Below are 24,380 nucleotides of genomic sequence, written 5' to 3'. Positions count from 1 at the left end.
CTGCAGCGCCCCTGCTGGCCTGCTGCCCGTACCCTCCAGCCGTACCGCACTTTATTCTCAAGGTTTTTTTTTTTACCTCCTTTATTTCCCCTAAATCCCATTGTAGTCAGGTGCAGTGGCCCCCCGACAGATGACCAGACCGACTCCCATGGGGCTCCACGCGTCCTGCGGGTGAGGTCCCCTTGGCTGACGTCTCGGCCCAGGGTTTGCTGTGGGTCAGCGTTCACTGGCTGCCGGATGCCTTTGGAGGGGAAGGGCCTGACATGAGCACTGAATTATCTCTCACCCTGGAGCTTTTCCTACTGTACATCCAGGAGTCAGAGTGGTTCTGTGACATGAATTGAAATCCCCCCAAGCTCACTCAGCTTAGGAAGACCTCGCTCGCTGGCTGGGGCCGTTCCAAGCTTTGTATGGCTGCCGTCGACCTATGACTCCCTCAAAGTCTCCCTAAGCCGCCGTGGAGAGGAGGCAGCTCCACCTGCTGCTGCTGAGCCTCCTGCTTAGACGTGCTACTCTGACCTAAGATAGACCAAACAGCTTCACGAGTGTGCATCAGAACAGTGCCTTGTTCTTTTCCTGACCTTGTAATCAGGAAGGCAGGCACTCAGTATGTGCGTTGTGTGTGTTAGAGTCCCACTGCACCTTCACAGATTCTGCGGGAGAGTCAGATAGGCACATGGTTACGAGCAGGCCTGGGACTACGAAAGGCCAGCACCCCTGGTATCACAGCAGTGTCAGCCAGGCGGGGGAGCAGCTGGCCACCTAGGTGCTGACATGGTACCTGGAAGACTTCTGCTGGCTCCGGGTCCTGGGTTTGACTAAAGAGGGTAAGATTGCTGGGGGGAGCAGGTGGCTAGGTAGAAAACATTGATGTAAACATTTCCAGTGTCATCAGGGAACACTCAGTTTGCCTTCAGCCCTTTATAGATTTCTTTCTGCTAAGTCGTTTAGAAAATTCTTGAGAAGAGTCGTGTTCTTTTACTGCAGAAGCCTGCTGTGTAGTCAGAGACCACTTAGATGGAACCCACAGCTGCCGACGGGGAGGGGGGTACCATCAGTGGCCAGCGAAAGAGTGGGTGATGGGGAGAAGGGCACCTGTGTGTGGGACAAGGGTTGTGGCAGACACAGGTGGACATGCACGAATGAAACTGGGTTCACTTTTCAGGGAAGGCTGAAGTTGGCCCACCGTGCAGGTGTCACTACGTGGGCTGCGGCTGCAGTGGCAGTTGCAGTGCCAGACCCTCATGTGGGTTTTGTTCTCTCCTGTCACCCCCAGGCCTTCCTACGGTGGCTGCCATCTCTGAGCCCAGATCGCGTCAACGTCGTGGTGACCGGGAAGGACTGTCTGACAGCTGGCTTGGTCAACATTGTCAGTTTTGACCTTCTTAGCAGGCTGGATAAACAGCTAAAAACCGCCTCTTTTAAAGTTGTCATCATTGTAAGTGGCTTGGCAAGGATTTTCTGTTTGTTCTTATTTTATTTATTGGGGGGGGGGGGGATCCCATCTGCTGATTGACTTCCCAAACCCCAAATGCTCACAACAGCTGGAGCTGGGCCAGGCTGCAGCCAGGAGCTGGGAATCAGTCTGGTCTCCCGCATGCATGGCCGGGACCCGATCTCTTGTGCCCTCACTGATGCTTCCTGGATTTTTTATTAGCACGAGGCTGCAGTCAGGAGCCAGGCCTAGGAATTAAGATGCTGGGACAAAGGCATCTTAGCTGGTGTCTCAGCCGGCAGGCCAATGCCTGTCCCTTGGCAAAGTAATTTATCTCTGGAAACCTTTCGTTAAAAGTACTAAGAATTCTGATGTCTTACCGAGCCTCAGTCAGTGTCTAGGAGAGTAGAAATCACTGTGTTTATTTTGTGGGGAACTAGTGTTTCTTCCTCTCAAATCAGGGTTCTCAGCCCGCCTGATGTTAGCATATCCCAGGCAGCTTTTTCCAAAATATGATGAATCAGGCATGCTGGGACTTTCTAGCCCATCTCTTCCACCATGTGAGGTCCTAGGTGGAGCCCACACATGAACTCCAGGCTGCCTGAGGCTCCAGGGACCCACTGGAGACAGCAAGGAGTAGCTCAGACTCACAGCTCAAGCAGTTAATTGATGTCTTCCAGCCACTGTGGAGTCACAGCATCTCTCCCCCTAGGGGGGAAAAAAAAGTATGTTTTGCACTAGTATTTTTATTTCTTGTAACAAAAGTCTCACAGATTTGATAGCACACCTGTCAGTTACTGGCTTTCCTTCTTTTAACTGCTCACACGCTTCATAAGGAAAGCACAGGCGGCCTTGGTACCCAGCCAGCTCTGCCAGCACTGAGGGTGTCGACGCAGCTCGCAGATGAAAGTATTGCGGCAGGAGGAGACACAATTGCTGCCCTCAGGGAGTCTGGTGTTGTGTTTTGGACCTAAGAACAACACTGTGTTCTTAGCATAAGAAAATGTAAATGTGGACATTTTTTTTCAAAGCTAAAACATCTCTCTGAGTCTTACGGGGAGTCATTTCTGGTTTGGCACAAATTCAAGTGTGGCTTTTTAAAAATGTCAGCCGGCATGTGAAATGAAAAACAGTAGAAGGTGTTCCAGGATGATGGCAGGAGCTCTAGGGTGTGTAGGCAGAACAATACCTTCCTTTCAGGTGTGTTACCTTCCATTGGGTCCTTCATATATGATCGCAGATCCTCCCACCCCAACCCCCCGGAGCAGGTATCCTGCGTCCTTGTGAGGCATCCGCTTCACAGCTGGCGAGCCTGACTGTGAGAGAGACTACAGGCAGGAGCCAGCAAGCTCGAGAGGAAAGCTGAGTTGCCCCTGGCTTCAGCATCCTTGCCGCTCTGGCTCTGGCCCCTCACCTACCCTGCCGTCTGAGTTTGGGCCAGCTGCTTACCACCAGGGCTGGTTTATTCTGCAGCTGAGGAAGAGCCCAGTCCTCTTTGGAGGAATGAAGTGGCCGCTCTGAGATGTCCCAACTCTTAGAGAAGCTTCAGGTTCCGGCTGTTCCTGCAGCCCGTTCCAGTCATGCCACGCTTTTCACCCGTTGGCTGAACAGGTCCGCTGCCTTCCACGTTTTGTATTTGCTGCGGTTTCTATCTGTAAACACTCTTCTCACAGCTGTCATGAGGGCTTGCCGTGAAACTGGAGCACAGATCTTAACACTGCAGGATTCTGGGGCTGAAACTGCCCTGGCGTTTCGGGGTCATCATCTCACGTTCGCCCCCCGTCGTGCTTTTGAGGCCTCTTTTATTCCCTATAGCTGATATGGAACAGGGACTACTGGTTCACCTTCAGGGACGGAGCCGGGCCCTGTCCGGTAGCTGCAGTCATGCAGTCATACGATGCTGTTGAGTGCTGTCTGAGTGACAGGACTTCCAAGGGCTTTACATGTGTTAGCCCATTGAAGACGTAACAACAACCTCATGCTCTGGAAACTGTTATACCCATTTTACAGATGGAGAAACTGGTACCATAGAGAGGCGATGTAGTTGCTCAGAGTCATTCACCAAGGCATCCGTGTACCAAACCATAAACTTGTCCCCAACGACTAATAATGTGTTAGATGTCTATTTGGGTTTAGCAGCTGTAGCGAACTTCATGTTTGCTCACGCACAGAATGCAGCTCTGTAAGCAATCAGCCTCTGGGCTCCGAACATCACATGCAGTCCCTTGAGGACAGGAGTCCTGTCATTGTCCTCCCAAGTCTGAGTTCCCACAGTGCTCTGTCCACACCCGCCTCAGTGCCAGTGCTTATGTCTGATCAGCTGTTGGCGTGTCTGACATCCTTATTGCACTGCAAGCCCCCGGGAAGTGGCCAGGCCCCCCAGAGCCTCACACAGAACAGGACACTCAGTGGGTCTTCAGCACTCCACTCTCATGCCCCTCACAAGGCAGTGGGCAGGGTGAAAACCACCAGTCCCACTTCCTGGGTGGGAGAGTGTCCCCGAGAGCTGAAGCAACTGACCCGTGTGGTAGAGAAGCTGCCCTCCAGTACCCTGGGTCCTTCCCTAGCCCACAGCTCTGTCCCCTGGATGATGATGTCCCCAGGGAGGCATCTGATACTCAACAAATGCCAGGCCAGCATCAGGCATGAGGTGTGCCCGCTCTCTGTCCACTCAGGAATGCACCTTGTTTAACTACATTGCTGTTTGCTTTCTAGGATGAATCCCACTTCCTCAAGAATAGCAAGACAGCCCGCTGCCGAGCCGCTATGCCGCTCCTGAAGGTGGGTACTGCTGGGAAGAGAGGGAGCCTGAATTTGGACCAGCTGCAAGACCTGCTGTGTTTGCTCGGGTTTGCCGAGGGTCCTTGGAGAGCAGGGCTGCAGTCCATGCCTGGGGCCTGAGACAGAACTCAGCATCGACTCAGGGCATCTGGTTCATTTTCCTCCTGATACCCTGCTAAGGAGCCAACAGTCAGTGCTGTCATCCCTGTCTCAAGTTGAAGACCTATTGAGGGTCACAGGTCGGGCTGGACTCCAGGATCCTCCTCTAGGGAGAGTCTCCAGCAACTCAGGAGAAACTGCCGGTCTCTAAGTCATTTGTAGTGGCAAAGCCATCGAGGCCCTGGGAGCCCAGAGGATGAGTTACACAGATTAAGAACCAGGCTGGGCCGGCGCCGCAGCTCACTAGGCTAATCCTCCGCCTGTGGCGCCAGCACACCGGGTTCTAGTCCCAGTTGGGGCGCCGGATTCTGTTCCAGTTGCCCCTCTTCCAGGCCAGCTCTCTGCTGTGGACAGGGAGTGCAGTGGAGGATGGCCCAAGTGCTTGGGCCCTGCACCCCATGGGAGACCAGGAGAAGCACCTGGCTCCTGCCATCGGATCAGCGCGGTGCGCCGGCTGCAGCGCACTGGCCGCGGTGGCCATTGGAGGGTGGTGAACCAACGGCAAAGGAAGACCTTTCTCTGTCTCTCTCTCTCACTGTCCACTCCGCCTGTCAAAAAAAAAAACAAAAACAAAAACAAAACAGTCTGGAGCTGGTGTCTCGTCAGGAAGTGCTGGCCACACTGAGACTTGTCCCAGTAGCCGAGACCCTTCTCCATGCTGCCCTAAGCCTGTTGGGTTAGTGGGAGGACCAGCTCCCTACATTCCTGTCGGTGATGGTGTGATGGTGTGAGCACTGGCCTCAGGGCAGGTGGGCATGGGTATGTGGTGTAGGTTCAAGTCTTTTTGCATGTCATCTGACGTGCAATCTAGGCTGCATGTTTCTTCTGTGTCTGCTCTGTGTTCCTGTGCCCTACCCCGGACAGGGGCCGGCCCCCAGCTTTTCTTCTGTGTTTGTAGAGTGAGTTTTTCCTTATATTGGGAAAAGGGGAAGTGTAATTAGAAAAGTCCCCGTTCCTCGCATGCCAAGTAAGAAATCTCCCACAGATGACTTTGGAGAAATCCACTTTGTTCTGTGTGGGCTGAGCAGAGTGTAGGTCCACCCTCTACTCTATTAAGACAGCATTTGTGTTGCACAAAGCTTTGGGAGCCATCATTGTGGAACAGTGGTAAAGCTGCCCCCTGGGACATTGCATCCCATATCAGAGTGCCTGGGGTCCAGTCCCGCCTCCACTTTCCACCCAGCTTCCTGCTAATGTGCACCCGAGAGGCAGCAAGTGATGGTCCAAACACTTGGGGTCCTGCCACTCATGTGGGAGACCTGGCTGGAGTTCCTAGCTCCCGGCTTCTGCCTGGTCTAGCCCTGCCTATTGTGGGTATTTGGGGAGTAAACCAGCAAGTGGGAGATATTGCTCCCTCTCTCACTCTGCCTTTCAAGTAAATAAATAAAATCTTTAAAAAAAAATATATATATATATATAGTTCTTATTTGAAAGTTTAATTTTTACCCAAGCTTGGGAAACCAAATATGCTAAATGTTAGTGAAACTTAGTATTGGAAAATTATCTTAATTCTACTGACCACCTGCAAAACACATTTAGGTGCCTGCTATTTCAAGCTTTAGGTTTTTTAGGGCTAGCAGGCAATATATCTCTTCCGAGACAGGTTGATGTCATAGGCTCCAAATCTGAAAGTAAAAGTCCTTTACTTAAAAGCTTGATCCTCTGCTCATATTACCTATAAATATTTATATATCACTGGCCATTTGGGGACCCACTAAAAGGAATTCATTTTCCTAGGGTGGTGACCCCTTCTTTTGGGAGACTTTAATGTGTTTTCCTTAGAAAAATACTCTTAGGCCTTTGTACTGTGGACCCAATATTAGAGCCATAACTAAAATTAAATCTAGACCCCTGATTGTTTAGACAAAAGAAATTGCTCAATAGATAGATTGTATCATTAACATTAGAATATGAAAGCTTCGAAGCAGAACCAGCGTCAGTGTCGGTGCAGCAGCTGCCTGGCCAGGCCCGCTGCTACATGTCGGTGCCCGAGCTCTGTGCCTCTGAGCCTTTGGGAACAGCAGGTTCCTCTTTAATGTCTTGGACGTATTTCAGAGTGACACATTTGAAAAAAATCTTTACACTTCTAACTAGTACGCTGTAGTCTGTGGTTGCTATAGAATCTGGATGGATTTATCTTTTAAAATAGGACCCATAGGCCAGGCTTGTTCTTCCTGCGGGTGGCCTGAGGCCACTCTCTTCTGTCCCATTGACTTCATGGAATGCTGGACCATGGCAGGGTTGGGATGTGGGAGTAGGATAGGGCGTTTTATGCTACTCTGTTAAGTAAACATTTCATCTCTCTGCTCTGTTTTCACCTAGATTGTAATCTTCGTGCTATTGACATTTTAGGTTGGACAGTTCTTTGTGGTGGGGAGCTGCCTGTGCACTGTAGGGTGTTTGATAGCATCCTTGGCTTCTTCCCACTAGATGCCAGTAGTACCTCCCAGTTGTGATAACCAAAATTGTCTCCAGATGTCGCCAAATGGCCCCTGGAGGGGACAGATTACTGCCTGCCCATCTCGTACTCCTCCACCCATGTTGAGAAGCGCTGATCTAAATACGGGTACACTGGGGAAATTAATCTGAATGTTTTTGGAATAAGAGGCTAATTGGGAGGAAGTAAAGTATGTCTTTGAAAAGCCACATAAGGGCCTAATTTAATACCACTTGATTGTTCCTCTAATGTGTACATCTCTTAGAACTATGTTCTGATAATTAATATCAGAAGATATTTTCAGCAGTATGCTTAATGAGGTAATTAGACTTTATGGTGCAATCTTTTTGCGATAGCAGGGCCCGATCCTGCAGCAGTTGGCATTTAAAGGATGTGTTGTTAGGTTATAAGAAACTGGTGCCATTATTTCCTGGGAAATGTGACATCTTCCTTCCCCAACACACAGCTTGCCTAGGCTACTAATACTAAGTAAGGTGTTTGTATTTTTACATGCAGATGTGTGAAAGCAGGCAAGACTGGAAGTTGTAAGAAACAAGGTTAAAATCACCTTTGGTCCGTGCAGGGGAGGAGACAGTTGTTGGCAGTCTGGTTATTCTTCTAACATGTTAGTTGTAGGGCAGGATCATGCCCTTCAGTAGTCTGTCCTGTAGACACAGCTCCTGCACTCACCCCAGTGTCAGGTACTGGGTTGCTTCCCTTTTGTGCAGTTATAAATAATTCTAGAAGTGAACGTTGAATATCCATATGTACCTTGCTTGCATAATTATCAGAACAGATTTCTACAATCAGAATTGCTGTTTCAGTTTTCATTTTATCCTTTCCTGGAAGCCTTTGAAGTACAGTGTGGCCAGGCATAGTAGCCATCTTCACTCCCATCCAGCCCGTACTGGGGCCTCTCTTTGTGTACACGACTCCAGCAGTGCACATTTGAACAGTGAGGTGTGTTTGGGTTGGTTGGTTTGTTTAGTTTAATTGTGTCTTATTTACCTTGACTTCATTGTTACAACAGTGTAATGACAAAATAAGTCATTTGTTTTAAAGATTTTATTTATTTATTTATTTATTTATTTTGACAGGCAGAGTGGACAGTGAGAGAGAGAGACAGAGAGAAAGGTCTTCCTTTTGCCGTTGGTTCACCTCCAATGGCCGCCACGGCCGGCGCACCACACTGATCCAAAGGCAGGAGCCAGGTACTTATCCTGGTCTCCCATGGGGTGCAGGGCCCAAGCACTTGGGCCATCATCCACTGCACACCCTGGCCACAGCAGAGAGCTGGCCTGGAAGAGGGGCAACTGGGACACAATCCGGTGCCCCCACCGGGACTAGAACCCGGTGTGCCGGCGCCGCAAGGCGGATGATTAGCCTAGTGAGCCGACAGAGAGAGGGAGAGAAAGGAAAAAGATCCCCACTGCCTTACCCTCTTTTCCTAACGAATAGCTGTTTTGCTCTTTCTGTGAGTAGTGTACTTTTTGTGTGTCTGTTGACTTGATGAGATGGTATATACTATGTGAGCTTTCTCCTTTTCGTTTTTCTTAAATAGATGATGAATTCAAATGGTGCAAAAGAGTGAATAGTGAAAAATAATTCTTCCTGTCACCTCTGGATCCCCCATCCCTTGGTGTCTGTCCCTGAGGTAGCCATGGTTACCAAATTTTCAGGTTTACCTCTGTGAAGTAGCCCACTCACATGTAAGTAGGGTTATGTGTATTTTCTTTCTCCCTCCACAGTGTTCTGTGACCAGTTTTATGTCCACCTTTTTCCCTTCACGTATCTTGGAAGTCATTCCATATCCTGCCACATGACTCTTCACTCATTCTTACAAACAGCGTTCTGGGGTCATGCATTGTGGTGCAATGGGTTAAGCCCTATATCAGACTGCCTGGGATCAAGTCCTGCCTTCGCATCTAGTCTCTGCTAACGTACACTGGGGGAGGCAGCAGGGGATGGCTCAGGTACTTATTAGGTCCCTCCCACCCATGTGGGAGATCCTGATGGAGTTCCCAGCTCCTGGCTTTGGTTTGGTCCAGCCATGACTGTTTTGTGCATTTGGGAAGTGAACCAGCAGATGGAAGTACTTGTGTTCACTCTCTCTGGCTCTCTCTCTTTCTGCCTTTCTAGTAAATTAAAATAAATGACTTTGAAGATCGCATCCTGTTGCATAAATGTATTAAAGTCCATATTTTCCATTTCCTGTTGGTAAATGGTAACTTGGCCTCAGCTGATACCTCCCACACAGCAATGACCATCTTTTCATGCAATAGGGAAGTGGGGAGCAGAAAACCTCATCCCCCTACATCTGAGAGATGGCTCTTGGCCTCTCCTAGGGCAGAGGGGAGGGAGTTGTCAACCTGTGTATTCCATTTTCTTCCCTGGTATGATGACGCTATGGGACAAGAGCTCTGGGGTCCAGTAGTTCTGGATTAGTTCCCTATTTTCTTTATGGAGTCAAATGTGAAAAGAAATTACTGGCATTTAAAACACACAGTAAAATAGTCTGTCTTTTCCAGATTAAAAAAAAAAATCCACCTGAGTATTTAATTTTAGTCTATGTGCTGTGTTAATTATGCCTATCCACAAGTGTTTTGCATGCCTTAAAGTTGAGAGTGGCATTAGTTTAATCAACTATAATTAAACCATTTGAGGTGTTCTTAAAACATTTTGATATTTGCAAAAAAGATTTATTTATTTTTTTATTTGAAAGGCAGTACAACAGAAAGGAGATGCATTCACTGGTTCACTCCCCCAAAAGGCTGCAACAGCAGGACTGGGCCAGGCTGAAGCCAGGAGCCTGGATGTCCATCTGGGACTCCCACATAGGATAGGAGCCCAAGCACTTGGACCATCTTCCACTGCTTCCCAGACTCATTAACAGGAAGCTGGATCAGGAGCAGAGTGGCCAGGTCTCAGATCGGCACTCTGATATGAGATGCTGGCATCATGAGCAGTGGTTTAACTTGCTGCACAAGGCTGGCCCTAAATTTTTATATTTTTGAACCTGTGCACCTGTGGTCTTACTCTTCTTTCTGTCTGTTCTTATACAAGAATTCCCCTTGTATGTGCCATCTGAATTTTATTGACATCAGAGCAGTGATCTCCACCTTGAAAGCATTGTGGTTGTCCTGCAGAAAAACTTAGTGAAGTCAGCACCTTTCAGACTTTTGACTAGAACTGTCTGTCTTTTTGGAACACGAGCTAGAACCTAGAAGGAATTGTTTCTATGAAATACACTGACCTAATGAGAGACTCAGAAAGGCCATTCCTCAAGTATCACTGAGTGGCCTCTAGTCAACAGTGGTCATAATTGTGCCGTTTGTCTTGGTCTGTCTTGTTTGTCATGGGGAGCACTACTCAGGAATAGAATGAACAATACAACTTCGGTGTTCTTCCCAGACTCCAGTCACTGCATCTTTCCTCTTGTTCCTGTCTCTACATCTGCTCTTATTGCTCCTTGGGTAGTGTCTGTGATGTAGCAGTAGTTCTTTTTTTTATTTTATTTTTATTTATTTTTTAAGGAATACAAATTTCATAAGTACAACTTTAGGAATATAGTTACTCTTCCCATCATACCCACCCTCCCGCCCACATTCCTACCCCTCCTCCTCCTCCCTCTCCCCTTCCCAGTCCTATTCTCCATTAAGACTCATTTTCAGTTAACTTTGTACACAGAAGACCAACTCTATACTAAGTAAAGATTTCAACAATTTGCACACACATGCACACACACACAAAATTGTTTGAGAACTAGCTTTACAGTTAACTTTCATAATACAACTCATTGAGGTCAGAGGTCCTGCATGGGGAGTTAATGCACAATGACTCTTGTTGTTAATTTAACAATTAATGCTATTATGTATGACATCAGTGACAACCCAGGCCCTTGACATGAGCTGCCTAGGCTATGGAAGCCTTTTGAATCCACAGACTCTATCAGTATTTAGACAGGGACATAAGCAAAGTGGAAGCTCTCTCCGCCCTTTGGAGAAAGGTACAACCTTCTTTGATGGCCACTTCTTTCCACTGGGGTCTCCCTCACAGAGGTCTTTCACGTAGGACATTTTTTGCTACAGTGTCTTAGCTTTCCATGCCCTGAAAGCAGCATTTTTTTTTTTTTTTTTTTTGACAGGCAGAGTTAGACAGTGAGAGAGAGAGAGACAGAGACAGAGAGAAAGGTCTTCCTTCCTTTGGTTCACTCACCTAATGGCCGCCATGGCCGGTGCTGCGCGGATCCGAATCCAGGAGCCAGGTGCTTCCTCCCGGTCTCCCGTGCGGGTGCAGGGCCCAAGCACTTGGGCCATCCTCCACTGCACTCCCAGGCCACAGCAGAGAACTGGACTGGAAGAGGAGCAACCGGGACAGAATCTGGCACCCCAACTAGGACTAGAACCCAGGGTGCCGGTGCTGCAGGCGGAGGATTAGCCAAGTAAGCCATGGCACTGGCCCTTATTTTTTTTTTTTTTTTAAGAGATTTATTTATTTGAAAGTCAGAGTTACACACAGAGAGGAGGAGAGACAGAGAGAGAGAGAGAGAGTTCTTCCATCCACTCGTTCACTCTCCAATTGGCTGCAGTGGCCGAAACTGTGCCAATCCGAAGCCAGGAGCCAGGAACTTCCTCCTGGTCTCCCACGTGGGTGCAGGGGCCCAAGGACTTGGGCCATCCTCCACTGCTTTTCCAGGCCATAGCAGAGAGCTGGATCAGAAGTGGAGCAGCCAGGACTCAAACTGGTGCCCATATGGGATGCCAGCACTGCAGGCAGCAGCTCCACCCGCTACGCCACAGCGCCAGTCCCAGCGTTTGTTCTTGATCTGCGGACTTTTGGCCATGTACCTCCAAATGATGCTTACCATTCTCCTTGTTTTTCAAGATTCTGTGATGGCTTCTGAACAAATTAAAACAGAGCCTCAGTGTTGCTGCCAGGTCATGGTTAACGAGTGCTGGGACACTTGTGTGGTGTGGACTTGGCCTTGTTGCTGATGTCACCTGCCTTCTCCATGTCCTGCCTAAATTGAATATATTACATAAAATCTATTTAAAGTGCCTTTGGGAATAACACTGGGTATAAGATCTGAGCTTTTTGGAACATGATTTTTTTCCTAGTCTGGAGGTCTTGGTCAAGTATGACCAATTAGAATAGTTCTGTAATGCTCAGTTGGGGGAAAAATAATGATGACAGTGGAAACTGATGGAAAAAGTTCTGGACTGCTTCTTGCATGACCTTAAAACAACTTCAGCTGTTTTCTATAGCAGAGCCTTCTCTTGGCCCATTTCTTAAAATCCATGTGTAGTTTATCTCCTTGGATTACTACCCTGGAGTCTCCTTGACAGATGACATATACCAGCTTGTCCTGCAGTGGACCTGCTCTGCAGGGCTTTCCCACCTCCAGCCCGTGAGGACACAGCCCCCAGCCGTGTCTGCTCCTGTGAGGCACAGTCTCGGGGACACCGAGTAAAAATCATTTCCCCACATGGTCCCATTGCAGCTTTCTTTCCTTAACCAGAGGAGTTAACTGTAAAGTGCGTTCTGTTTAGTGTTGATTTGTGCAGTTGTGTGCATTTATATTTTCCTGGACTGGAAGTTCTCAGAGGTGGAGACAAAGAAGTCCTGTGAATCATTTGCAGCTGGGCACGGGTTAGAGGCCACGCAGATGACAGTGGAGACAATTCAGACATGTGGGGGCTGAGCAGGGAGCAGTCTAAATTATTTCATAACTGGGGAGGCACCATTCTGGTTTCTTCTCGGTGCTAGCTTGTTTGGTAGTGTTTTCTCTGCCTTTTAATGCCCACAGAGGTCCATTTACAGTGCTCCTGTCACTGTCTACCCTGGGAAGGTTATGGGAGAACCGACTTGGTGTTAACTACATCCTTTAAATGTCTGGCAGAAGACCCTCAGTTGAATTCCATCCCCTGATGTGCAGGCTGTTTTTGCCCAGGCTCCATTCCCAGGCGAGCACAGCGATGTGGGGAACAGGTTTGGGATGATGGGCAGATTTTCTCTTATTGATAAAACTTTTCATTTTGCCCATTTCATTGAAATGGTCTTACGTCAATGCAGAAGATGCTACAGACATCATTCAAGAAGCTCATTGTTATTTTAATGAGTCTGCATTAAACCATGCAGGAAATTAGAAGGCCTGGGTAATTGAACTGTGGAAAATTACAGCTGGAGAAATTCACAGCTCTCCCATCATAACAGAATTAGGTATCAGGGGTTGTTGAGAGGGCAGAAGCTCTGTATGTTGTATATTCATAAAGAATCATTTTTCTTCCCTCTGTTCCCCATTTATTTATTTATTTTTATGAGGCAGTGTATCCATTTGAAAGCCTAATTTCCTCTCCTAGGTGATTTACTTCATACGATTTTCTTCTACTACTGTCATTAAGTCAAGGTTACAGTGGTTAATAAGCTCTTTCTAGACACCCAAGCTCCATAGTAGGAGACCTTCTCAGAGCTGACGAGGATTTTATCTCTAGTATTTTGTGATGATTTCTTGTTCCAATATAGCAGGTCTGTCTCCTTGTAAGTTTTCTTGGTCTGTTCTGTCATTTGTAAGAGGTGCGATGTTTGGATCTGAACCTCTTTGGGTCAGGTTGGTGACAGGGTCGTGAAGAACCTGAAGTTCATCATCATTGGAACTGACCACTTACCTCCATCTTCCCCACTGCTGAGCAGGCTACTACAGGCCTGGGCTGAGCTTCAGGTAAATGCAGCCGCAGCCCACTGCCCAAAGTCCTTGTCAGCTGCAAAGTGAGCTTGTGTCGAGATTCTCTCGGATCAAGGCCATGCGAAGCTGAGTCGAGGAAGGCTTTATTTTTCCTTTGAAGAAAATCAAGTGTGGTTTATACATAGGCAGTCCTGGCCCCTTCCTCCTGGGCGAGTGAGTGGGCTGCTCCTACATGTCACTGTCTGCTAGTGAGTTTAACTGGGATGTCGGAAATCCATGCTGCAGGAAGTTCACGCCTGTTGCTTTCTCCCTCCTACTTCCTGTTCCAATCCATGTTCTTTGAGTTTACCCCATCTTCCCTGAATTATTTTCAGCTTACAGTGAACATTTATTGATTATTATTCCAGGATGCAAGTGCTACAGAGAGGAAATCAAAGGTGAACACAGCCCAGTCCTTGATCCCCCTGATTTTGTGGGGGAGCCAGAAAAGATAGAATTTAATGGCACATCTTATGTGCTAGGGTCGAGACTGGCACAGGGTGCTATGAAGGCAGCTGGGAAGGACTTGGAGAAAAGGAGATGGCTTTTAACCGCCTGCATCGGCAGCGCCAAACCATAGGTTCTCGCCACAAGCAAGGTTTTTTCTCTGATCTGTGTGTGGAGAGCCACAGCGAGCTCTGGAGCAAGGACGGCCTCCAGCGTCTTGGGAATTTGGTCTGCCCTTGGTTCTGACATGGTTAAATTTGAGAAGTGCCAGCAATGAGAGTGTCCAGGCAAGTGCAAGGTGGTCAGTAGCCTGGATTCCAGGGGATTTTGCTCTTCCTGGGGGCCTCCAGCTCCTCCCGCATGGGGACATTCTGAGTTTGCCCCCTGTGTCCCTCCTAGTGTTCACAGCACCTATGGCTGTTTATCTTCTAGGTGGCCAAGAGGGTGATCCTGCTGTCGGGCACACCAGCCATGTCCCGGCCCGCGGAGCTCTATACGCAGATAATTGCAGTCAAGCCGACCTTCTTCCCTCAGTTTCATGCCTTTGGACTTCGCTATTGTGATGCCAAGCGGGTATTTATTCTTTTCCTTCTTCCCTCGCCCACCCATCCTCCCCCTGGTTTTGACACTGCTCTCTGCTGCTGCTTTGGCCATGGTGTTATCAAAAGGATACTGGCTGGAGAAATGGGCCAAGATCAGTTCTGGTTTTGCCCCCAGCTCTGGCCCAGGAGATCTCAAGGGTAAGAGGAAATTGATGCACCTTCCTTCCCATCTCCCCACGGCCCCACCTCAGTTTGCAGTGATTCCAGGAAAGAGACTGGTGGCTAATGCTGGGTGTGCTTAGCTCCCAGAGCTGGCACTCCCTCCCAAGGTCCCAGCTCCAGAAGCAAAGTCCAGCTGCTATCCCGCGAGAAGGGCTCTGGGGTAAGCCAGGGGTGCAGCTGAGCCCTTGGTGGAGGGAGATCGTAGATGCAGTGAGTGAGGTTTGCTTGGCAAGGGAGGAATTAGAGGAGGAAGAAACCATCTCTGTGCAGGCAAAGAGAAAGCAGAGGCTTGGGGAGCGAGATCTGGGTGGCCCCATTGTGTTGCCTTCAGGTAGCCCCTGCTCACAAGCACCAATCCCAGAGCCAGGCGTGCCCACGGGTTGTCAGCGTGCACATGGTGCCTGCAACCTGCACAGCCTCGCTTCTGGGCAAGTTCATGATGTCACCAAGATTGTCTGCCTTATTGTTTAAGTACTTTTTTAAAAGAAAGAAAACACTTTTCAAGTACTTTAAAATTATCCACTAACATTCAAACACGGTATTTACAAATTGCAGTGCTTAGCAAAGTTAATTGCAAATCATTTTTAGCTGGAGTTTGAGGCATGGGCGGTTTCTCAATTGTTTAATGTATTTGAAAGCTGTACAGTTCTGAAATCAGATAGGAAATTCTCTTTCCCATGAATCAGTGCGGATCAGATTGATCGAATGTCATTGTCATTGTCGTGGTGCGTCAGAGCTCTTCATGTGGGGTTTGTACCTCTCTCCTATTTGCAAATGATCCACTTCAGGAAAAGGATCGTCTCATCCTTGGTGCCTGGGACCTCAGCCAGTGAGGGAAGGGGCTGAAGACTGAATTCACTGCCTTTAGTGCTCCCCATATTGAGCTTTCAGTCCCCAACCGCCGTCTCCCCCGAGTAGTCTCCCACCCAGAAACCAGGGCACCATCTTGAATTCTTTGCTTTCCTTCTTACCGCCCCAGCCCAACAGTTACCTCCGAAAACAGATGCAAACCATGCCGCCTCAGCTTCATAGCCTTCCTCCCACCTAGCCCAGCGCCCGGTGCATGATACATTTTTAATCAGAGCTTCTTGAATTGCTGTTATTTCTGACATCCAGTTTAAAACCTTTGGTATGACAGTTTTTAACATACAAGGCTAAGAGGTGACAATTCTAGACCATAGGCGCATGATATGCAAATTAATTATCATGTCTACTTGTTCCCAGCATGGTTTTTATATAATGCAGCCCATAAGTTGAGGCTGCTTTTTAGCAGAATTTTCGCCAGCCCCATGCATCGAGAGAGGCTGCCGAAGAAGGCACCCCTGGCTGAGCTCGTGTGCAGCCCGGCCCCATGGCTGGCTGAGGGCACTGTGGAGAGCGTCCAGTCGGTTTCAGGGGACTTGTCAGAAAGACACAGCACTGGGGCATCCTCTTTCTCCACCCCTGACCATCTCCTTCTACTGTCAATTCAGCAAAGGTCTGAAGGACGCCATCCCTGTCCCCAGGAGTGTGTCAGGCCCTCCCGCCATCCAGAATGAGCAGGCCCAGCCCTGCCCTCGGGGGTGAGGCAGGAGGAGAGAGCTGCTGGGAGTGCGCAGCAGCAGATGTGCTGGGCCCCTGGGCTTCTGCAAGGCCCTGGAAACCAGGCCTGTGTCCAGTGAGACACAGGTGGGAAAGGACAGGGCTTTTACTTGCCCCAGGTGGCGAGTTCTCTGGCCATGTGGCAGGGAACCTGCCTCTGAGCTCGCCGCCTCCCATCAGCTGCTCAGTGAGGCCGCCGTGTTTGCGAAGGATGCCCACGCCCTGCCGCAGGGGATTATCAGCCGACCCCAGCAGCCATCACCACCAGCAGCAACACTGCAGTTGAGTTTGTCACATCACACCTGGCTATGCTGGTGTGGTCCACATTGAGGGACCGGTCTGTGAAATCCCCTGTAAATCTCATCAGATCAAGCTGCTCCTGGCATTATGTATCACGCTGTGCAGTGCACTCTATATACCCTAGGGAAGATTCAGTCCTGTATCCGGCATCCAGGAGAAGTCTGACAAGCTGAGGGTTTTGTTTTTTAATAAAATAGACACCATGTTGCTCGCCTTTCAACGTGTGCCCTTGGAGGGCTGCGGCCCAGACTGTGGAATGCTAGGATAAGTGGTGCTGTGGTTTTGCGTTTTTTCCCCCGCTCTATTCCTGACTTTCTTTCCTCCCCTCGTCCCTTCTGCTTGTCATTTGTCCTCCTTGGGGGCCGTGTATTCTCGCAGGGTCACTCGGATCCTATGAACAAAGCCAGGGGTGGGTGTGAGAAGAGCCCCCGCGAGAGTGGTAACGGGGCTGCGTCTCTGTTCCCTGCAGCAGCCTTGGGGCTGGGATTACTCCGGCTCCTCCAACCTGGCGGAGCTGAAGCTGCTGCTGGAGGAGGCGGTCATGCTGCGCCGCCTCAAGGCCGACGTCCTCTCCCAGCTGCCCGCCAAGCAGCGCAAGATGGTGGTCATCGTCCCAGGACGGATCAGCGCCAGGGCCAGGGCTGCCCTGGACGCCGCAGCCAAGGAAATGACCACCACCAGCAAAACCGTGAGTCCTGCGTGAAGTGGCCGTGCGTACAGGTGTCCTTGCTGTGAGGGGCCCTGCGGCAGTGACCCAGGTCACTGAAACTCGCCCTTCCGTAGCTTTTCCCAGTTCCTGGGGCAACAGCACCAGGCCCGTTCTACCCCAGCCTGCCCGCTTCCTTTCAGAACCCTTTGATCTGGGGTGCTGTGCTTGTCCAGAGCAGTGCTGATGAGTGGTCATGCAGGGAGCCCCAGCACGGCAGCAGGGTGGTGTTGTGTATTGTGATCCCGCAAAAGAAATTGCAATGTTTGGTATACATTGAGAATTCCCTAGCCAGTTAGTCCTACATGTGTTTGATACATTTATTTATTTATTTTTTAAAGATTTATTTTATTTATTTGAAAGACAGAGTTACAGAGAGAGGTAAAGACAGAGAGAAAGGTCTTCCTTCCATTGGTTCACTCCACAGATGGCTGGAGCTGTGCCGATCCAAAGCCAGGAGCCAGGTGCTTCCTCTGGGTCTCCCACATGGATGCAGGGGCCCAAGGACTTGGGTCATCTACTGCTTTCCCAGGCCATAGCAGAGAGCTGGATCAGAAGAGGAGCAGCCAGGACTGGAACTGGCGCCCATATGGAATGCTGGTGCTTCAGGCCAGGGCTTTAACCCACTGCGCCACAGCGCCAGCTCCTGTTTGATACATTTATTAACCCTCTAATCATGCCATGTTATTTACATAAGTCAAAAATAACAAGTGGACATTTAAAACAAAGTTTTAGACCTTTTTTTAAAAAAATTGTTATTTAAAAGATGCAAATTTCATGTATGTCATATGTACAGATTTAGGAACATGGTGATACTTGCCATCCTTCCCTCCCTCCTGCCCTCAAACCTTCTAAACCTTTTTTGGTTTTTAAAGATTTACTTATTGATTTGAAATGCAGAGTTACAGAGAAGCAGGGGCACAGAGAAAGAGGTCTTCCATCCCCTGGTTCACTTCCCAGATGGCCGCAATGGCCAGAGCTCGGTCGATCTGAAGCCAGGCGCTTCTTCTGGGTCTCCCACGCGGATACAGGGACCCAAGGACTTGGGCCATCCTCTACTGCTTTTCCAGGCCATAGCAGAGCTGGATCAGAATTGGAGCAGCCAGGACTCAAACCGGCACCCATACAGGATGCTGGCATTGCAGATGGTGACTTTATCCGCTACACCACAGTGCTGGCCCCGGAAACCTTTTGAATCCTTATTGCAGCCATTTCTAGTTGACACCTCCATTTCACAGAGAGGGAAACTGAGGCTCACAGAAATTATGATTTGCCTGAAGTCTTATAGCTCCATGGTAGAGCTGAGGCTGAAACCAAGTCTTGTGCCCTTATGCTTTTCCCACTATGGTTATTTTATCTTTCAAAACATTTTAGTGTCAGACTGTACTAAGTACTGTAAAGTAATGCACACTAGCTCTGTTTCTGACCTCTTGGGATAAAATTTTGTAATTTTCACTGCCAAGAAAATAACAGTCATTGATATTTTTTGACATTATCATAAAGCATTATCCGGGCTTAATATTACCCCATATAAAAAACTTAGCTAGGGATGGCATTTCAGCCTTCTGGGAGATTGTAAGATAAATAAGACTGACAAGAGACAGAATGTGTGAGGTTTTTAATGTTATTTTACCTTATGATGAGCAAGACTAGTTGGTAACTTTTAAGAAACAGGGGTAAGATGGCCGATACCCTGGCCAATTTTCATCTTGTGTTTCATTTATATGTAATAATCTGGAAAGCCCAGAAGAGACGATCACACACAAAGTGTTTGCAACGAGGTTTTCAGACAGCTCCACAGCACTGGTATGGATGGATAGAATTGGGTTTCAGTGGAACCTGGAGCAGAGACAGGGTGCTTGCTCTCTAAAATCAGTCTGGGTGAGCCTTTTCTGATTTCTGGATAAAAATTGAAGGAATGGGGAATTTTTTTCTCAGTTTTCAATTTTCTCTTAAATTTTTCTTAAACTTCTAATGTCTGCTGGCTCTTGTCTGTTAGTAAATGCCACCAGGCAAGAAAACCAATGGACAAGTACAGCAAATATGATGTTAACTGAAAAAATTCAGACATGCCTTATTTTTAGATATAAAAACCTGGATGGTTATAAAGTGTTTTGTTATTTGAAGATTTATTTGTTAGAAAGGCAGAACAACACAGAGAATCTTCTATCCATTAGTTCACTCCCCAAATAGCTATTATAGCCAGATCTGGCCAGACTGAAGCCAGGAGCCAGGTACTCCATCCAGGTCTCCCACGTGGGTGGCAGGGGCCCAAGCACTTGGGCCATCTCCTACTGCCTTCCCAGACTGGATCCAAAGCAGAGCAGCCAGGACTCAAAATGGCACTCTGACACAAGCAGTGACTTAAATCCATGGTGCCATGGTGCTGGCCCCTGGAATGCTATGTGGTTATTTTTGTTTGTTTTGGTTCTGGTGGTTGTTTCTGTTTTTTGCTGTTGAAGTTGTTCCTTGTATGTGTGAGATGGAAGGAGATCTGTTGCTGTTCTGTGGGACTCCCCTCGTCTATGCTGTCCACCTCCTGAAGCTGCTTGAGAACAGCCAGTGTAGACCACTGATAAAGCAACTATGTACATTTGAACTGAGGAAGAAAGTCACATTAGTTGACTAAGGGGCACTTGTGAATTGTGTGGTCAGCAAAAAGAAAAAGGCGAGAAATAGCAGTTCTACATGTAGTAGTTCTATATTTAGTGCGGCAAGCTCTGGAAGCATGTTTTTTTCCTTTTTATAGATGTATTTATTTATTTACTTATTTATTTAAAAGGCAGAGTTACAGAGAAGAGGGAGAGACAGAGAGATCTTCCACATGCTGGTTCACTCCCCAAGTTGCCACAATGGATGGGGTGGACCAGGCCGAAGCCAGGAGCTTCTTCTGGGTCTCCCATGTGGGTTGCAGGGGCTCAAAAAGTTGGGCCATCTTCTACTGCCTTCCAGGTGCACTAGCAGGGAGCTGAATCAGAAGTGCAGCAGCCAGGACTGCACTGGAGCTCACATGAGATGCTGGCATTGCAGACAGTGGCTTAGCTACTACGTCATAGTGCCAGCCCCTGAAAGCATTTTTAGAACTTCTAGCGGCTGTGTAGTTCTTCAAGTTAGGTGAATAGCTCTCTCCAAAGAGGATTTCGGATGTAGCCTGAAGGTTTGATTTCTGCGTTTATTGTTGACGGTCTGGAATGAACTAGGATGGGCCATGGAAATTCGCAGTGTGTTCAGGGAGCTGCAGAAATCGCTTAAGTTCTTGGGGATGTTATTATTTTCTTACCCAGAGAAGGGAGCCATGACCTGTTGCAGGGCTGCAATAGTGCCAGTTGCTGGGAGTGTGTGCTGTTTGTGTGATTGTCGTCTTTGCTCCATCGCCACCCCATGAAGACAAAGCCTGAGCTGCAACGAGATTCTTCAGGAGTGCAGCTGGGCCGGCGCCCAGAGCCCTTCTCAGCTCCGCTCTTGCGACTTGCAGTCTGTTTCCTTGGAGGCTTAGGAAAATTAAGCATCTCTCCCTGACAGATAGAAACTGTGTTGGTGCGGATTATCTTCAGTGCACTGCTGAAGCCAGACACTAAATTCTTTTAGCTAATAAGTCCTTGAGAACTTGATGCTCTTTTGTGTTCTGCAAGTTCATTTTTGTAATGGAGGATCCAAGTAGAAAACGAGTTTGTGTGCTGTGGGCCGTCAGAACCTTTCTCCTTCAAAGCCACTGGAGTGAGTGTGTGTGTGTGTGTGTGTGTGTGTGTGTGTTGGGGGGGGGGTGCATTTCTAAGCCACAGATCTGGTCACAAGCATCGCTGTCACGCCGCTCAGGAAGAGGAGCCAGTCCCACCTGGGGGCTGCACTGAGTGACCACAGACATTCCTGCCGAGCCCCCACCAGCTGTGAAATTCTGAGCTGACAGAGCTGAGATGGGGAATCGTGGTTTCAGTCAAATAAGGAGACCTTGTGAATCCCCGGAGAGTGACCCCCTCCTCGGTTCTTATGGTCACTTTTTACCCCTGCAGTTTGGCATGTCCTGCTGGCTCCAGCCAAACCCTTGCGACCCACCTGTCAAGAATGGACTATTTCTTTGTTCCTTCACACCGTTCCATCTGGAGAAAACATTAAAAAAAAAAAAAGAAAAGAAAGTTTAAGTCTCAGAAACCAAGGCAAGGCAGCCAATTTATAAAATATGGCTTTTAATGAGAGCTTTTTTCAACTGAAATAATAGATACCTGATCACAGGCTGAGGACAGCTGCCTGGAGTCATCTTTTGTCTACAGCCAGTTTTGATTGGCGAGACCAGGAGCAGCATAATGGAACGAGCCCGTGCAGACTTCCCGGTGGCAACATCAGTTCCCCCTTGCCTTGGACAGGCCATTCCATTTTCCAACATAGAGAAGTAAATTTGAAAACTCCAGTGGCTCTAATTTAATGAAAGTCTAGGGAGTCAGGGACAAAGAACACAGGTTATTTAAAATTTCCTGTACCGTAGCTGGCAAAAGAAATAAGGTCATTCATGGGTGATATTATGCCTGTTGAGTTTGGAGGAGGTTTTTTTATTTATTTTTTAAGGTAAAACTTGATTTTTTTCCCACATTAAAAATAGAATAGATGTCTATTGAACAAAATCTGAAAAACAAAGAAGTCATAGTTATTGCATACTTGCTAAGTGCAGGCAAGTGCAGGCATGGCGCTTTATGTGTATTAAGTCATGTAATTCCCACCATCAGGGGTCCAGGCCCAGATGCTTGGCTCCACAGCCTACACCTAACAAGTGTTACCAATTCTGATCCTGCCATTTGGTAGCAAGCAGTGAGACAAGTAAAATCACTTGAGTTTTTGGTCTGTTTCCTCATCCATATTATGGGCATAAATATACCTTCCTCCTAGTAGTGTTAATTATTAAATCAGAAAATGGACATATAGTTCTTAGAGTACCACCTAGCTCATAATAAGTGGTGTGTGAGTGTTAATTAAGAAGAATCATCTTTTAGATCACATAATTTTCACAGATATCATTTGGGTATTTCTCTCTAATATCTATGTATGTATATTTTACTTTAAAATACTTTATAGATACCCATATGCATTTTAAAAGTAGAATTGGGATCACGACAAACATACATGAAATGGGGAAGTAAACAGGTGGTGCGATTACAAAGCGGACTTTTCCAAGTCGGTAAATGTTCTTTTGTAATCTAGTATTTGAAGGCCATATAGTGTTTTCTCACATGACTGCATCATAGTCTTGCCAGTCATTTTTAGTTGAACCTTACATTTTTTTCAATTGCTCGTGATTCCAGATCACACCACACTGGAAAAGTAGCTTACATCTGAATCTGTGTATATCTGATGTATTGTGAGGACAAATTTCAAGAAATAGGTTGCCGGCTGGGCATGTTTGAGAAGTTTGGGTACAAACTGCCACATCACCCTGGAAGGGGTCAGCCCAGACCCCCATTCCACCCAGCGTGTGTCATAAAAGCTCTTTGTCACAGCCTCGTCCACTCAGGACGAGGGGCCAGGGCCAGGGGCTCGGAAACTGCTTTTCCTTGAGTCTCCTTCTGTCTGTGTTGGCCTCTCTCTTTCTACTAGGAAGTGTGCAGCGAGGGATTGTGGGTAGCAAGGGTGGGCTGTGTCTCAAGGACACAGGTGTGAAGTTGTGGGTTGAGGACGACAGGTGTGGTCCAGCTGGGGTGTGTGTGCTGTGGTGGCCTCACCAGATGGGAGCCTGCCGTGTCCCGTGGGAACATCCTGCCAGAGTCCCACACAAGCAAAAGGTTGTGTGAGTGTGTCCAGAGCCTCATCACATGGTGAGCTGGGTTAAGACACACTCTGTGGAGTCGCCTCTTCCACCTGAGTTCCCAGGAGGTCTGAGTGGTTAGGTTGGACTGCTGCCACCCAAATATGGGGTCAGCATCAGTGTCCCCAGGGAGTCCTGTGCCGCCGGCCCCCCCCCCCAATCTTGTTAAGGCCTAGAGAAAGGCACTGTTCAAAGCCAAGGAGCTGACCCAGGCAGCTTTTGCCACCATCTGATGAGTCGTTAGGTTCAGGTCAAGTCTGGCTGTGGCTGCTTCCCTGTTATGAGGACCCAGAAGCAGGGCTTCAGGGCCATGGGGGTTATCACCTTTGAGTCCCTTCTTTGTCCCGTTAGAGCCGTGGCGGTAGCCTCTGTCTCACAACCCTGCACCCTTACTCTCATGAAGAAGACGGTTGCCTATCTTAGTCTGTTCCCGCTGCTGTGACAGAGTGCCTCAGGCTGGGTAATTTAGAAATGGCGGAAATGGATTGCTCACGGTTCTGGAGCCTGGAGAGTCCGAGATCAGGGTGCCAACAGATCCGGTGTTTGGTGAGGGCCAATCTCTGCTTCAGAGACGGGCCCTCCACTGCATCCTCACATGGCAGAGGAAACCAGCCAGCTCCCAGGCCTCTTTTATCAAGGGCCCTTCATGCATCTGTGGAGCCTTTGCTCTTAGGACCCGGTCACATCCCAGACACCCCCCTGCCTGCACCACTGCCCTGTAGATTCAGTCTCAGAGTGTGGATTCAGGTGAGACGCAGACATTCAGACTGCAGCACTGTCCGATGGGTGACAGTAAAGCTTCGTCTCTGAGAGGCCAGCATGGTGGTAGATGTTCTCGTGTGTCGCTATGAAACGAGTTGACCGTCTGTGTTAGCACTCTTGGCTAAGATTAACTTAGATACAAGCCACGAAGAAAACATTGCCGTAGGGGGAGACAGGCCAGAAACAAATTATGATTCTGAAATGGTACAAGAGAGACTCGTCAGGGTCAGTTGCGGTTCATTCAGTTACTCTTGAACAAGGAGGGCTAGGTAGCTTGTGGGAAGAAAAGGAAAGGGCAGGAGGTGGTGTGGTGGCCCAGCAGGTTAAATGCCGGTTCAGGTCCTGGCTGCTCTGCTCCTGACCTAGCTCTCTGCTGATGCACTGGGAAAGCAGCAGGAAGTGTCCTAAATTCTTAGGCCCCTGTCACCCATGTGGGAGACCCGGATGGAGTTCCAGGCTCCTAGATTAGGCCTGACCTGGTTGTTGTGGCCATCTG

General features: G+C 48.4%; 1 protein-coding gene across 4 annotated transcripts in view; it reads left to right on the top strand.

The window, feature by feature from the left end:
• The window catches only part of SMARCAL1 (SNF2 related chromatin remodeling annealing helicase 1), a 63,212-nt gene that overhangs the window by 21,535 nt on the left and 17,297 nt on the right, over positions 1 to 24,380 (top strand). For all 4 annotated transcript variants that reach the window (XM_008259123.4, XM_051848208.2, XM_008259124.4 and 1 more), the window contains exons 8-11: positions 1,277 to 1,438; positions 4,151 to 4,216; positions 14,413 to 14,553; positions 17,095 to 17,313. In XM_008259123.4, the coding sequence (XP_008257345.1) occupies positions 1,277 to 1,438; positions 4,151 to 4,216; positions 14,413 to 14,553; positions 17,095 to 17,313 (588 nt within the window). The remainder of the gene's footprint in view (positions 1 to 1,276; positions 1,439 to 4,150; positions 4,217 to 14,412; positions 14,554 to 17,094; positions 17,314 to 24,380) is intronic.

Source organism: Oryctolagus cuniculus, chromosome 3, assembly GCF_964237555.1.
Source record: "Oryctolagus cuniculus chromosome 3, mOryCun1.1, whole genome shotgun sequence".
Lineage (NCBI taxonomy): Eukaryota > Metazoa > Chordata > Mammalia > Lagomorpha > Leporidae > Oryctolagus > Oryctolagus cuniculus.
Note: the sequence above shows the minus strand (reverse complement) of the source record. Positions and strands in the feature narration are given on the sequence as shown.